We start from the raw sequence: 15,891 nt of genomic DNA, 5'->3' as shown, positions 1-15,891 counted from the left end.
ATATGCTCTATCTGAACTATCGGGCCTTCTTAAAGGTTTTTCCTTTTTGTGAAAAGCCGCCCTGCATTTTCGCAAGTTATCTTCAGCAATCAGTCTGCCAGATAACACTTCTAAAGATAAGTTATTACAACTAACATTATCCAGTTGCGATATAAAATTATCCCAGCTAGGGTCAAGGGAATTGAGTATAACAGTAATGAGGGTTTGTTCAGACACTGTTTCCCCCCTCAACATCAATTCCTGCCTTAACCTGTTTAACTCACATAAGTGTTCATTAATATCTACTCCCGCCTTCAACTTTGCGGAATAGAACTCCCTATAAACTCTGTTTGTAACATGGGAGCTTTTTGAACAAAATAGCTTATGTAGTTTCACCCAAACTTCTGTTACGGTCAGGTTACTAGGTATACTGGGATATAGTGCAGGGTTAATGGACATCAATAAAATACAAAAGGCCTTATGGTGTAAAATATCAACTTCTAAGGACCATGGTCTAGGTGGGGGTTCTAACAGCAACGATAAAACATTTTCTTTCATTAAAATTACTTGAATACTTTTAACCCATTCCTTAAAATTTCCTCCACCCACACTTAAACTTTTAAAATTAGGAGGAAGGACCTGTACATTATTAAACATGGAAATAGACATTAATTGATGTTCAAAATGTGGTCCGTCCTGGAACGGGCAATAAGGCATTGGAATGGAAGCACACAGCACAGTGTCTTCCATCTGGCATTCTGACGATCGTTCCTCCCCAATGGGAGGGATTAAAACTTCACGTTGTGCGGATGCAAAACTCATCCTGGCTTGATCACAAAAACTCGAGGGTCCTCTCTGGTGCACATCTCTAGGAATTTTTGGACGCGCTCCCAAATTCCTATCTTCAGTTGAGGTAGCCTCCGGAACCGTCCTGGATGTCGATGTCGTCACGGATGGATATATCCCACTCGTGGCGTGCGCTGAATTAGTCGCAGACATCAGGGGGGCTTTGGGATGCGCAACTCCTATTTGTTGAGCCGATGGTGCCTGCAAACCATCGCCTAAAATGGTTGCCAAAGTCTCTATCACACTTGCAACCTTACGCTCAACATGAGAGTCTCTTAAATTTTTAGCAGAAGTCACTGATGTCATCAAGGGAGCTAAAGTCTTTATAGCCTGATCTATGATGGCTTCAACAGCAGGTGTCACAATGTCAACTTGGCCATGCTGGTTTAACAAAGAAGCAGGAACATTCAAATCAGGCAGTCTGTTATCCCCCATTACCCACTTATGGTCTGAGGTGGGGGTTTTAGGAAAAGATTGAAAGTCTCTTACCGATCCGGTGTTTTGTAGGACTTCGATCTTCTTTCCTTTCACGGCTGAATTCTTTAATAATTCACTAGAATCAGCAGTCGGGTTCTGACTTACTGTGGGCAAACCTAAAAACTGAAGGATTGCCTTCCTAAACTCATCATCCACCTCTGTATTTGGTTTCAAGACCTGAAGTGGCGTTCTTCCAGTCTCTACTCCTTTTGGTGATGATGGTTTATTCACTATCTTAGGCCCTTCAGGAGTTGAGGCCTCTGCTCCAAAACTTATAGCTCCACTATTCTCTAAGTCAATTAGAGTTTGGGGTTTTTCAGCCAAAACATTTTTGGCCTGAGCCCCAGACAGTCCAGTTTGTGACTTCATACTTTGTGCTGCTGCTGCCCTAGTCAACATCTATTCAACTGCAGATATTCAGTCTAGCGCGTTACCACATGAGCGTAAGTTCGTTAAACCATCCTCTGCTACCAACTGTGACGAAATGGGGTTGAGGGGTACCCCGGACCGTGAACCAGCTCATGAGTAAACACACTGAGACTGAAATGATTCTGGCAGAGGCGTCTTGTGTAAAAATATAATTTACTTTAAAACATTTAAAAAGCACTATGTCTTTAAGAAGACACATTAAAAACAAAGTCTTATCTGGGTATGTGAAACAAGGCTATCTCCCTAGATCCCTCTCCACAATACCGAAAACAGTTCACAAAAGAATAAAGCTAGCATGAAGGTAAGCAGCTTCGGCGTCGATACATCATCAAGGCCATCATGGTGGGAGCAGCACGAGCTTCACAGCTGAAAGTCACCTGAAGTAAAAACAGTTCAAACAGCAAACATTGCTTGAAGCTTGTGGGAGGAAGAAGGTCCAGCAACAGCAGTCCCGATGATAGCTTGCGTGCTACAAAACAGCAAAAGGCAAGCATCCGTGGGGGTCTCTCTGTAGCGGCGTCTGGAGTCCTTATCTGCATTCTTCTCCCATCTGCGGCGTTGCAACAAACTTCCTGCAGGAGCTGTGCATTTAGGCCTAGAAGACTAGGCCCAAGTAGCAAGCAAAAGGTCCTTGCTTATATAGGGAGTTAACCTGCAATTAACTAGGGCGGGGAAGGCTTGCAGGTAATTGCCAACAGCAGATGGCTTGATTAAAACCATACTGTTTGTGAGTAGGCAGATAGCCACAGCAATCCTGAAAACACTCGTGACAATCAGCCAATCCAAAGGTCTTCCAAAGGTCAGGTGGCATCACGTCTGGCAGCGTCATTCATCAGGAATGTAGGGCAGTTGGTCAGCCGTCCCCTTTGAAGAATCACTTTCGTTTCTCATGAAGACACATCCTACAAGGAAAAACCAAATCTTGCATCTCCCCACCCCCTCGTCCTATAACTAATCCCTCCCCCGTTTCTTATGGCAGCTGAAGCAGGCAAAAGCTGAGGCTGACATCCAGGCTATTCCAGGCTCCTCCGGGAGCGTCTCAGGCAAGATCCGCCATCTTGGGTATGTGCAGGGAGACTTTCATTTGATCCAACCAGATGATCAAAAGCAGATGAACCAGTGGAATCTCTATGCCTTAAATAAGCAATAATTATATAAATATATGAATTAGAGATGGTCTCTCAATATAAAATGAGAATACAATAAACTAGAGTGTCCCAGGTCAATGGCCACAGATTTTGTGCTAAACAATAAGCAATAATAAGTTGTTTCCCTTCTTCACTGGGCAATGTGGAATCAGTGTCTTTGATAGTCCTCTGGGTCCTCCATCCTCCATAGGCTGTGTTGCGCTGCAAAGCAAGAAAATGGAGGAAGTCAACACCCTGGTTTCTATGGGGAGGGCCTTTTCTCTCCTCTCCTTGGCTCCCTCTTCCCCCCACAGCAACCCCCAGGAGGCCTGGGGGAAAACAGCCAAAGTGGAGAAGGGCTTGAAATTCTCATTCACAGAGAAGAGAAAGGAGATCTGAGGGAGGGATCCTCTCTTTTCCCTTTAGAGTTATTTCCCATGTTACTCTTCTAGATCATCCTCATCAAGGAGCTTTTTTTCTGGACAGCCCCTCCCCCCATGTTTCTCCAGCCCCCCAATCTCTTTCTCTCCCTCCCCTCCAGTCCTCCTTGGAGAAACACCCCTTATTTTCTCAGGGTGCCGAACACTTCCTTGCATTCTCACATTCTTCCCTCAGAGCTGATAAGAGACTGAGCTGGGCTGGATGTTTCCTGCAGAGCAGCTGATCAAAGAGTCCTAGGCAGGAGGGGCTGAGCCCCAAAGGAACCCCAGGCATCTCTCCATGGCTACCTTGGAAAGACAGGGGTGAAATGCTCCCGGTTCAGACCGGATCGCCTGATCCAGTAGTGATGGCGGCAGGTGGTTCGGAGAACCGGTAGCAAAAATCCCTGCCCCCTCCCCCCATGCCCATCTGAGCCGCGGGATCATCAGAGGCTTTTGTTTTTATTTTTAAAAGCATTTTTTCTTCTTCTTTGGCCGAAAAAATGCTTTTAAAAGTTAAAAAAAAAAGCATCTGATGATACCGCGGCTCAGCTGGGATCGTCAGAGGCTTTTAAAAGTATTTTTTTTTACAACCTCTTCAGCCAAGAGGTTGTAGAAAAAATGGTTTAAAAAGTAAAAAAAAAAAAAAAAGTTGGCCACGCCCTCAGTCATATTATCCCCCAGCAAGCCACGCCCACAGAACTGGTAGTAACACATTTTACATTTCACCAGGGTGGATTCCATACCCCCAACCAGCCTAACGGTCTTGGCTGCCAGGTATTTTGCAAGCTCGGAGTTTTGTCTCTTAAATAGATTTCAGCTACTGTCAGGCTCACCTCAGGTTATTGCAGGGTGAAGCATCTCCTACGATTGAATCCCATCTTCTACACTTGTGGGAGAAGGAAGCATTTTTAGAAGGCGTCAACTTGTCTCTTCCTGATGGCGTTTTTTCCTGCATCTCCACCTCCAGCCTGATAGATGGTGAAAAAAGAAGACAGGCAGTTTATTTCTGGGGCAGCAGCTCCTTGTCTGGGCTGGAGAGGATTTGTGCTTAAAAACCCAGAATCTTGACAAAAATATATTTGTGCTTTCCTCTTTTTATTTCAGATGAGAGGCAAAATTGTTGGCTGTCAAGAGTTGCTAAGCAGAGAGAAAATGAAATGAAACCTTCCTGGAGGTTCTTGAGGAATAATTATGTTGAAATTGTCCATATTTCAATTCCAGATTGCATGAGTCACCACAGTTCTGTTTTCACATTGCCTTTCAAAGCTTGCCTGCAGGGCTGATCTCAATAGTACTAAATAGTACTTATCTGTCCTAAATATTCAGGAATCACTTTTAGGCAACAGTGTGGAAGGATTTTGGCATTTCCTTCTTCATGTCTCACTTACTTGCCAGCTCTGGGCTGAAGTTGTGAAAATCTATCCCACATGGTTTTGTTTATACTCCAAAGCCCGATTCCAACCTAACCAGATCTAAGAAAAAGCAACCTTGGCTAATTCTGAAAAACTATGCAGGTGTGACTGGCTTGGCACTTTCACCTGAGACTGGCAAGTAAGCAAACAAGCGAGCAGGTCCAAAGGCCCATCCTGGAAGAAGGAAATGAAGGGAGGAGGAAGCACATCTGCACTGTTGCTGAGAAAATTACATGGATGTGAACGGACAAGAAGAAACGGATGGAAACGGAACAAGGGGAGAAGCAACCTAGAACCAAGGAGAAATTTCCTGACAGTGAGAACAATTACGGTAACCAGTGGAACAGGTTTCCTCCAGAAGTTGTGGGTGGTCCATCATTGGAGGTTTTTAAGAAGAGATTAGACTGAAATGGTATAGGGTCCTCCTGCTTGAGGTTGGACTAGAAGACCTCCAAGGTCCCTTCCAAGTTTGCTATTCTGTTCTGTTCTTTGTTGTGCTGCGCTTGGTGAAGCTCAAGTGAGGAGACCCATCCCACATCCCTCCTCTCCCTCACGTCTCTTGCGCTGAGTAGGAGCAGAGGAAGTAGTGGCTCCTTTTACTGCTGGGCCTTCCTCCCTGTAGCTGTCTGTCCCAAGGTGTGGTTGCGAGCAGGGGAAGAGGACACAAGACCCCTCCCTCCATTGCCCCCACCTTCCACCAGAACTTCCCTGCTCTTCCTCAGGATGATGGGTTTTCTAGCCCTTCCCAGATCCTTTATGGGACTTCTATTTGATTCCTGAGTTCCTGGTATTTGCTCCTCTGAAGAAAGTAGTCCAGTAAGGGTCAAAGAGACTTCCTCCCAGACAAGAGGAAGGTGGAACATTCCGAGGTTTACAGAAAGTGAAAAAATGGTTTCATGGTTTATTCTTCCTCTCTGACTCCTGTTCCAAATGCTGTTTGTGGGGAAGGGTCTTGTGGGGATCATAGATGAAACTCTCGAAAAGGTTCTGCCATCCAAACTTGCTCAGTCAACGAAGGGGTTTGGGGATGGGGGTCAGCGGATGCGTTTTCACTTACAGCTCAGGAAGAGAATCCCAGGGGCCAAGATTATGACAGCCACAATCGCCATATAAATCCACCACTTTGTAGCTAAAGAAGGAGAAACATGGTTCCAGTTAGACAGATGCCGAGTTCCCTGAAGTGGAGATGCTGAGCAATGGAAGCTTTTCCCAAGCTGCCTTGGTCTCCAGGAAGTGCCCCCACCTGAAGGAAGCCCCTCCCCTCTAAGGCTGTATAGAGGGCAGAGCGAATGGCCTTGAAGGGCAGAAGGAAGAGCCACAACCAATCATATATCATATCACAGTATCTCCTATATCCGTGATGGCGAACCTATGGCACGGGTGCCACAGGTGGCATGCGGAGCCATATCGGTGGGCACGCATGCTCAGCTCCGACACACATGCATGCGCCAGCCAGCTGATTTTCAGGCCTTCTGGACCCACCAGAAGTCAGGAAACACACTGTTTCTGGCCTCCGGAGGGCCTCTGGGGGGGTGGGGAAGGCTGTTTTTGCCGTCCCCAGGCTCCTAGAAAGGCTCTGGAGCCTGGGGAGAGCAAAAAATGGGCCTACCGGGCCCACCGTGCCATCACATGCCAAAAGCAGGGGGGAACACGGGGGGGCAGGGCGCATAGAATTATGGATGTGGGGAGAGCAAAAAATGGGCCTACCGGGCCCACCGTGCCATCACATGCCAAAAGCAGGGGGGAACACGGGGGGGCGGGGCGCATAGAATTATGGATGTGGGCACACGTGTGTGTGACCCCACCGTGCTCCCCCCGCTTTTGGCACGCGATGGTAAAAAGGTTAGCCATCACTGCCCTATATCATCATACATCATATCTTCATGCCTTTGCTGTTAACTTACCACCTCCAACTCCCCTGGGAGAAATCACTTCTCTCCCATTGCTAAATGCAGGACTGTACAGTATTTCTTGCTCTCTACCTGAAACATGAGAGGATGTAGCAGAAAACTCCCCGCCCCCCATTTTCAAATATTGATGTAAAATTGACTTCTACACAAAGCTTACTTCTCACATGGCAACCCTTCAGTCTCTCACCTGTTTCCTCCTTCCAGGCCAGGACCAGAGGCTCCTGCAAGCCCTCGTGCTCCAGGTAACACTGAAAATGGTCCCTCTCCTTGGGGTCGATCTCAATGCTGAGCTGGACATAATAGGTCCCGTCTGAATTGGGCACCACGTTCCTATGGAGGGTCTCGTACTGGCAGACTTCTCCGTCCCTCGTCCAGGTGGCCTGGATCTCCTTGGGGTAGAAGCCAAAGGCCTGGCAGATGAGGACCTCCAGGCTGTCATCCACCACCTTGTGAGTCACCTTCCCCACTGGGGGCTCTGCAGAAACAGCAACAACACCTGAGTTTCCAGGATTTCTTGATTTTCAGTCAAGGTGATTTAATAACAAAGAAGAGGATAGGGGAGGGGAGCGGAGAGGTAGAAGGAACTTTGGAGGTCTTCTAGTCCAGCCCTCTGCTCAAGCAGGAGAACTTGGTTCTCATCTCTCCACAACCTGTGGGACCCTCCGAGATAAAGGCATTGAATTTGTCCAGAATCATTTTTGAAAGGGTACACAGAATTCAGATAACATTCTCAGTCTGATTAAAATAATTGTGCTACTTGGCACCTGATCCAATTTTGACTATCTCCTATCTATTTTGACTGAATTTGTTCAAGTGGTCCCAGATAGAAATCAGGAACACACTGATCTTTTCCTTCTGACCCAAAGATGATTTTTTTCTGCTTTGCAAGATTTTCCCAGGGAAACAGAAGGAGACCTTCATGAATTTCTTGATCAGTTAGTTATTTTATTTGTGAAGTTCGTATTCTGGGGAGCATTGAAGATCATTTTTCTCCCGTAATGTGATGTGGGATACTGCCTGACCCTTTTCTATCTATATTTTAAAAGGTGGCTTGGTTGTTTAGGATAGAAACAATATCGGGAGGGGGTAGCACTGCTCAGTGGAGACCCCTTTTGCCACTCACCAATCCTCTGCAGAGCCTCCTTCTTGTGGGACAGGAATCTCTGCAGCCCCTCAATGCAGGTCTCCTCCAGGTAGACTTTAATTTTCTCTGTCCATTCTGGATCCTCCTCCCACTTCTCCTCGACCTTCTGGGCCTGGGGTTGAGTTGCCACCCAACTGAGGGTCTCCTTGTCGAAGCTGATGAAGTCCGTTGCATTGTAGCCGTAGTGCAAAAATCCTCCTTTGCGCCCGTCTTCCCTGAGCTCACAGCCCAAAACCGCCTGCCAAGTGTGAAGCCCTGAAAGAGTCCCAGAGAGGGAATGGGTGTGAATGATAAGAGTCCAGCATTCCTCTCCCTAGACAGCATTAGAGTCACCTGGGGAGAGAAACCCAATTTCTCCTTCCCCTCTTTATCACACAGGAGAAAGTATCTTCTACTTCAATTAATCCTTTTTGGCTGGGGTCAGCCCATGCAGTATTTCTAGGTGAGAGAGATAATTGGGGGTCCGGAGGTGGGGAGTGGGGTGTCTTTCCCTTTTAGGAAAGAACATCTCACTATTATGTCCCCTGCAGGCACCGCTGGCCAAAGATGTCACTGGCTCTGCTCACCTCCAGCGTGGCGGTCTAGTTTTGATACCTTCTCCAGGTCAGCCCTGAAGACTCTCTCAGGGGCCAGAAAGGCTTCCTTCTCCACCTCCTTCATCCAGGGCACCAGAGGCTCCATCTTCCTGGTGAGGCTGTCAAAGTGAGCGATGGGCTGATCGTCCAAGTAGCTCCTAATGGAGAACTGAGGAAGCCCCTGGTTGGGCTCTGGCAGTTGCAGGTAGAAGTAGGACAGGGAGTGTGAGGGAGAGCCTGGAGAAGGAAGAGAGGGAAGGGCAGAATGAGGGGGTCTGCACTGGAGCTCCATCCCCTCCAACGTTTTATGGTCACCCAGAACCCCCAACAATTGAGCTGTTTTCTTTCTGCTCTGCTTGGGAAGGTTTGTTCCCTTAAACCCAAAGAAGAAGCCCCAGCATCCCTTGGCTGACCTTGCAAACATCTGGGCAGACCTACATGTGGTCACAGCTTCTGTGGGCCCTCAGAATTCCCAGCTTCTTGTGAGTGCCTGACTCCAATCACAACCACAAGGAATGTCATAGGACTGGAAGATTGATCTGGAGCTTCATTTTGGAATTGGAGACCTGGCTGCTCTCCAGAGAGCCAACCCAGCCCCTCCCCTGCCCTCCACCCCTTCCCAGGTGACTATTTTCTGATCAGTTTGGGGGCTCCTTGCCAGGTAGCCTGGCCCCTTGCCAACCCAGCGGTTTTTATTTTTACATTTCATTGTCACCCAGCTGCCCTAACAACTGAGCTGCTCTTTTTCTGCTCTGCTTGGGAAGATTCCTTCCTTTAATTTAAACCTAAGCATCCCTTGGCTGAACTTAGAAACAACTGGGCAGACCCACATCTGGTTAAGGTGACCCCCCCCCTCCCAGCTCCAATGGCCTCTCGGGATTCCCAGCCAGCCACTTGTGTGCCTGACTCCAAGCACACTCCTCCTTGCCCATTGCCACAGGAGGATTGACTTGGAGCTCTCTTTGAGAGTCAGAGACCTGGCTGCTCTCCAGTGAAACAATCCTGCCATGCCTTCTGTTGTGGCCCTTTGCCCGAGGTGGGTTTCAGCAGGTTCTGACCAGTTCTGGAGAACCGGTAGCAGCCATTTTGAGTAGTTCAGAGAACCGGTAGTAAAAATTCTGACCGCCCCCACCCCCATCTATTCTCTGCCTCCTGAGTATCAGTTGATAGGGAGGAAATGGGGATTTTGCAGTAATCTTCCCCTGGAGTGGGGAGGGAATGGAGATTTTACAATATCCTTCCCCTGCCATGCCCACCAAGCTATGTCCACCAAGCCACACCCACAGAACCGGTAGTAAAAAATTTTGGAACCTACCACTGCCCTTTGCCATCCCAGGAGAGGGAAGAGATGGGCGAAAAGCAATTGAGCTCTGAAGGTTCCTCTCTGATGGAAAAATTACAAAATAAGGAAATAAAAATAAGGCTGCAAACGCTTCTACAAGCAGCCCCTCCTTTTCTTTGCCCCACCTGTCTACCCCCCCTCCTCTCTGCTGCAACTTTTTTTTTTTTTTCTAAGGTGGGTAAAATGAGGACCCGGTTTGTGGGGGACAATAAGCTGACTTTGTATAAAAATATACAAAAGTATGAAGGCTTATTGCTTAACGCATTGTAAGCCGCCCCGAGTCTCCGGAGAAGGGCGGCATATAAAAATAAAAAAATAAATAAAATAAGGCTGCAAACTCTTCTACAAGCAGCCCCTCCTTTTCTTTGCCCCACCTGTCTACCCCCCATTCCCCATCTCCTCTGCTGCAACTTTTCCCACTGCAGCCACTTTTCCCCCATCACCCCCCCCACCCGCCTATGGAAATTAGACCAACCCCAGGATAACCCATAACTCGAACCTGGCTGCCCCAATAGCCCTTCGCTGCTCCCTATTCCGCTATTCGCTAAATAGAAATGGGAATGGATTATAAAAGGGAAACGCCAAAAGTTCTGAAACGAGGCTCGGCGAAGCAGGTTTTTCCCTCCTGGGAAAGGAGCTTCGAGGGGGAGAGACCCAGCCCAGGACTACGGTCCCCCCCCCCCGCCTTTCTGCTTCCTCCCCTCTCCAGGCACTCACCGCAGAAGCCCCCCCGCAAGGAGGCCCCCAGCACCGCCCCCAGGAGCCAGAGGGGCGCCCGTGACGGATGCATCGCCCTCCAGGCCCCCTGGCCTTTTACACCCGCACCCCAAGGCCCCAAGCCTCGGCCACCGCAGTTCAGCCGAGAGCATCTCGCGCCTTTTATTCGACTCCTCCTTTTTGATAGGCTCAGCCTAGGAAAGCCCCGCCCCCTTTGGCTCAGATAGGTTCTGTAATCGTCTACGAAGCCTGACCTCGCTCCTTGGCTTTCTTTGGGCGTGCCAGCACCCATAATGCAACGGGCACCCCCCCCATTTCCGCATGCGCACATGACTCCTAATGCGCATGCACCTCCCACTGCACATGCGCACACGCAACCCCCCCACACTGCGCATGTGTGCGCCCACCACGCATGCGCCCCCACTTCTTTTCCCATGAGGGCCGCCGCAGGAGGACGACCAGTTACGCCAGCGGCCCCATTCACCCATCCCAGCAGAGGCCTTTTGCCCGTGCTGCTCCCCCGCAGTCAGAAGGGGGGGTGCGGGGAAACACGCGAGGAGGCCGCGGTTGCTGCCAGCCGGGCCCGCCCGCCTTCTCCGGTTGGCGGGCAGCTGAGGCTTGCAATGAATGGCTGTAAATGCGCCTTGCAGGAGCGGAGGCTCGGGAGAGTCGAACCCTCCTGCCTGCCTTTTACGACGGGCCTTTCCAAGGCAGGGCTGGGCTCTCCGGCCTTGGCAGCTCTGGGAGTTCTCAAAGTCCCACAAATCTTAAGGTTGCCACGGTTGGAGAGCCCCGTTCCAAAGGGCGACTAAAGGAGCTGGAGTTGTGGCTGTGCCGGCCGTCCCGTCCCCCCACCCCATTTCTTTCTTTCTTTCTTTCTTTCTTTCTTTTCTTTCTTTATTTCTCTTTCTTTCTCTTTTTCTATGTCTCTTTTTTCCTTTCTTTCTTTCTTTCTTTCTCTTTCTTTCTCTTTTTCTATGTCTCTTTTTTTCTTTTTTTCTTTCTTTCTTTCTTTCTTTCTCTTTCTTTCTCTTTTTCTATGTCTCTTTTTTTCTTTTTTTCTTTCTTTCTTTCTTTCTTTCTCTTTCTTTCTTTTTCTATGTCTCTTTTTTCCTTTCTTTCTTTCTTTCTTTTCTTTCTTTCTCTTTCTTTCTCTTTTTCTATGTCTCTTTTTTCCTTTCTTTCTTTCTTTCTTTCTTTTTCTTTCTCTTTTTCTATGTCTCTTTTTTTCTTTCTTTCTTTCTTTCTTTCTCTTTCTTTCTCTTTTTCTGTCTCTTTTTTCCTTTCTTTCTTTCTTTCTTTCTCTTTCTTTCTCTTTTTCTATGTCTCTTTCTTTCTTTCTTTCTTTCTTTCTTTCTTTCTTTCTTTCTTTCTTTCGATACCGCCTTTCTCCGGTAGGACTCAAGGCGGTGTACAGTCAAGAAAAATATAGACACACAAACATCATAAAATTGCTAATTAAAATTATTACTTTAATTTGGCTCCCTTCCCCCCCCCCCGCTGCCCCCTCCCGCCATCGGGCTCGGCACCTGCAAGTGGGAATCATCCGCGCTTCCCAGCGGATCCCGGGTTTCCTCCGCGCTTTCCATGGAAGAAAGGATTTTCAGGTGGCAGCGCGGGCAGCTTGCATAAACCGCTCCTGCCCCTTTCAAAATAGCCACCAGACGCTTCCCTCAGAGCCGGCAAGCGGCTCTTCTTCTGAGAAGGGGGGGTGGGAGAGGGTTTGCTCCTTGTTCTTTGGCTTCCTCAATTCTTTCCGAGGCTTTTCCTGCGGCAGAGGGGAGGAGCCCAAGCAAGGGTTCAGGGTTGCAGCAGGAGGAGGAGCCAAGCTCGTCTTTGCCGGCATGCCTGCCTCTCCCCCCCCTCCCCCCCCTTCTCAGAGATCAGGGAGAGATCTTGTCAGGGCATTTATTAATCCCATGTTTGGCTCTGGGACTAATCACCCTGGTTTAATTAGAGGAGATGAATCGTGGCTCCTCCTTGTTTGCAATATTCTGAAAAAAGAAACGCGAAGAAAAGTTTCTAATAAAACTCATTTATTTGTTATTGTCAGGGCATTTATTAATCCCATGTTTGGCTCTGGGACTAATCACCCTGGTTTAATTAGAGGAGATGAATCGTGGCTCCTCCTTGTTTGCAATATTCTGAAAAAAGAAAAGCGAAGAAAAGTTTCTAATAAAACTCATTTATTTGTTATTGTCAGGGCATTTATTAATCCCATGTTTGGCTCTGGGACTAATCACCCTGGTTTAATTAGAGGAGATGAATCGTGGCTCCTCCTTGTTTGCAATATTCTGAAAAAAGAAAAGCGAAGAAAAGTTTCTAATAAAACTCATTTATTTGTTATTGTCAGGGCATTTATTAATCCCATGTTTGGCTCTGGGACTAATCACCCTGGTTTAATTAGAGGAGATGAATCGTGGCTCCTCCTTGTTTGCAATATTCTGAAAAAAGAAAAGCGAAGAAAAGTTTCTAATAAAACTCATTTATTTGTTATTGTCAGGGCATTTATTAATCCCATGTTTGGCTCTGGGACTAATCACCCTGGTTTAATTAGAGGAGATGAATCGTGGCTCCTCCTTGTTTGCAATATTCTGAAAAAAGAAACGCGAAGAAAAGTTTCTAATAAAACTCATTTATTTGTTATTGTCAGGGCATTTATTAATCCCATGTTTGGCTCTGGGACTAATCACCCTGGTTTAATTAGAGGAGATGAATCGTGGCTCCTCCTTGTTTGCAATATTCTGAAAAAAGAAACGCGAAGAAAAGTTTCTAATAAAACTCATTTATTTGTTATAAAGAAAATAAAACACCTCACTAACTAAGAAAGATAAATGATTACATTTTGGCAAGCGAGATCTCCTGCCGGTCCAGCCGGACCTCTGGCAAGAGAACAAAGGAAAGAATGTGTGAAGGAATGTGGGTGGATGCGGAAACACGTAGCTTACTGATAAGAAGTTGGCAAGCTACGGAGAGTCTGACAGTCCAGAAATGATGAGTTCAGCTGGCAAATAAAATAACGCAGTGACAGATCTGACTAAAGAGCTGTGCTTTAGCTGTGCTAAAGAGCTGCCTCCTGCCTTCCACGATCTCCAAAGTTCCTCCCCCATCGAATCCTACTTTTCTCCTGCCTTCCACAATCTCCAAAATTCCTCCCCCGTTGAGTGCCTCCTGCCTTCCAGTACTCCTCAGATCTTTGCAGTTTCTCCCCCCATCGCGTGTCTCCCCCCATCGCGTGTTAGCTTTCTCCTGCTTTCCTGCAGAGGCATCTGCAGAGGGTAGAACCTGCAGAGATCGGGGAACGCTCTGCGGCAGAGAACGGAAGACCAGCTGGCTGATGGGAGGTACACGCATGTGCGGTGTACCTGGGCTGGGGCAACGGCTGGCGTGCCGGCAGAAAGGGCTCTGCGTGCCACCTGTGGCACGCGTGCCATAGGTTCGCCATCACAGCCTTATACCATTTCTGACAAATGGCAATCCAATCTCTTCTTGAAAGCCTCAAGCGATGAAGCTCCCACAACTTCTGTTTCACTGGTTGAACAGCTTCCTTCCAACTTTCATTCTGAATTCTCTTCTGTTCCATTTTCTCATGTGTCACACACACTTTTGCAGAGCAGGAATCCCTGAGGCTTTCTGGAATGTGAGTGGGTGAAGTGAGTGCCAGACCCAGCCTGCATTGCAAATGAGTCAGATCCGGAAGGCAGAGCACATTGACTGGAGGTGGCCTGACAGATGTAAAAACCCCAAAGGCAAAACTCAATAACCCCCCCCCCACCCTCCTAGTGACAAACAACCAAACCAATACTTGTACCTTATGATTCTTGATGAAGGTATCTTTTCTTTTATGTATACTGAGAGCATATGCACCAAGACAAATTCCTTGTGTGTCCAGTCACACTTGGCCAATAAAAAATTCTATTCTATTCTATTCTAAAAAGAAAAGAGCAGAGATCACATTGATTGTCTCCCTGCACTTTAATACTGACCGGTGTATTTCAACAAGAATAGCTTCTCCCGCCCCACCCCCGCCCCCCCAACCCCCCACTCTTGCAAAACAGCTCCACGATTTTATGAACTTCTTACAGCTCTATTACCCAACCCAAAGGTTATCCTGTCAAAAAGTGATCGATCTGCTTGTTCAGAGGAAAGACTCTTTTTAAGGGGGGGGGAGGGACGAGATCCCGTCCCCCTCACTCTTGCCGGGCGCGGCCAAAGCCGAAGAGGGACCCGAACTCCCCGCAGGCTCCCTGGCCTCCCTCGCTCGCTCCTCCATCTCTGCTTGGAATCTCTGTGTGTGTGTGTGTGTGTGTGTGTGTGTGTGTGTGTGTGTGTGTGTTATCTTATCTTCATGCTGGTCTAGAGAAAAGAAGGACTAGGGATGACACGATGGCATTCCAGTATTTGAGGGGCTGCCACAAAGAGGAGGGGGGTCAACTTATTTCCCAAAGCACCAGAGGGCAAGACAAGAAGCAATGGATGGAAACTAATCAAGGAGAGAAGCAACCTGGAATTGAGGAGAAACTTCCTAACAGTGAGGACAATGAACCAGTGGAACAGAAGTTGCCTTCAGAAATGATGTGGGTGCTCCATCACTGGAGGTTTTTAAGAAGAGACTGGACAGCCACTTGTCTGAAATGGTATAGGGTCTCTCGTTTTAGTAGGGGGTTGGACTAGATGATCTCCAAGGTCCCTTCCAGCTGTATTCTGATTCCTCTCCGAGAGGGATAAACGAGACTCAGCCGCCCTTGCTGAACAGAAATCAGCTTTCTCTACTTCCCGGGAGGGATCGCTAACGCTTCCCCCAGGATATGACTGAGCCCCCCCCCACAAGACCTCCCCAGGGGTTGAAGGGGAAAGCAGGAGAAAGGGCGGAGGGGGGGTCAGTCCTTGGGGGTCAGCGCTTTCAGAGGGGATCTCAAATCTTTTGTGGGCAGGTGCTTCTAAGCAAGGCAGAGGATGAAATTAAATGAATAATTTATTCATTTATTTTCTTCACTTCCGCTGCTTGGAATAACCATCTTGGGAGAGCGTCCGAAGGGTTGGGCTCCTCAGCGGAATAGTTTTCCCGCCAGAGCGAATGAGAGGAAAGGCGGGAACAGCAGCTCAGCCTCCCCCCGGAGAAGGGACCCCGCAAATCACTCTCTTCTCCATCTGGAGTCTTGTCTCCTTTGGGGTTCATTTCTTGCCAGTGCAAATGTTGATAAAAAGGCTTTGGGGATGCTCTGCCCCCCTCCCATTTCTACGGGATGCCTTGTGCTGCAAAGAGAGAAAATGGAGGAAGAGGACACACAAACCCTTTGTATGGGGGATGAAGGCCTTCTCCCCTCTCCTTGGCGCTGCCTTTCCCCCACTGCCACCCAGACAGGCATGAAGGATGAACCAGAGAGGAGGAAGGTTTGCAGTTCCCCTTCGCACAGACAGCTCTTCCCTGCAGGAAAGTCAGGCACAAGTAACCAGGAACAGGAGTTGAATTCAAAGCACTAAAGGTTTATTACATGTTACCTATGTGCC

At 48.1% G+C, this 15,891-nt stretch overlaps 1 protein-coding gene across 6 annotated transcripts; it reads right to left on the bottom strand.

Moving 5' to 3' along the window:
- Positions 1-457: 457 nt before the first annotated feature.
- Positions 458-10,670, bottom strand: LOC117668133 (zinc-alpha-2-glycoprotein-like). Of its 6 annotated transcripts, none has more exons than XR_015731812.1 (8): positions 10,635-10,670; positions 9,637-9,705; positions 8,313-8,558; positions 7,726-8,001; positions 6,790-7,077; positions 5,750-5,821; positions 4,114-4,248; positions 458-3,080 (listed from the first exon to the last, which is right to left on the bottom strand). XR_015731812.1 is itself a non-coding variant. In XM_087884608.1 (7 exons), exons 1-7 carry the CDS (start codon positions 10,451-10,453, stop codon positions 3,028-3,030), a joined length of 1,077 nt encoding a protein of 358 aa, XP_087740734.1. In that variant the 5' UTR covers positions 10,454-10,611; the 3' UTR covers positions 458-3,027. The 6 variants fall into 6 exon arrangements, 2 of the variants coding, with proteins under 2 accessions (XP_087740734.1, XP_087740735.1); XR_015731811.1 differs by lacking the exon at positions 10,635-10,670 and adding an exon at positions 10,381-10,610; XR_015731813.1 differs by lacking the exons at positions 9,637-9,705; positions 10,635-10,670 and adding an exon at positions 10,381-10,611.
- Positions 10,671-15,891: the final 5,221 nt, after the last annotated feature.

Source organism: Pantherophis guttatus, chromosome 2, assembly GCF_059756535.1.
Source record: "Pantherophis guttatus breed Tessera chromosome 2, ASM5975653v1, whole genome shotgun sequence".
NCBI lineage: Eukaryota > Metazoa > Chordata > Lepidosauria > Squamata > Colubridae > Pantherophis > Pantherophis guttatus.
Note: the sequence above shows the minus strand (reverse complement) of the source record. Positions and strands in the feature narration are given on the sequence as shown.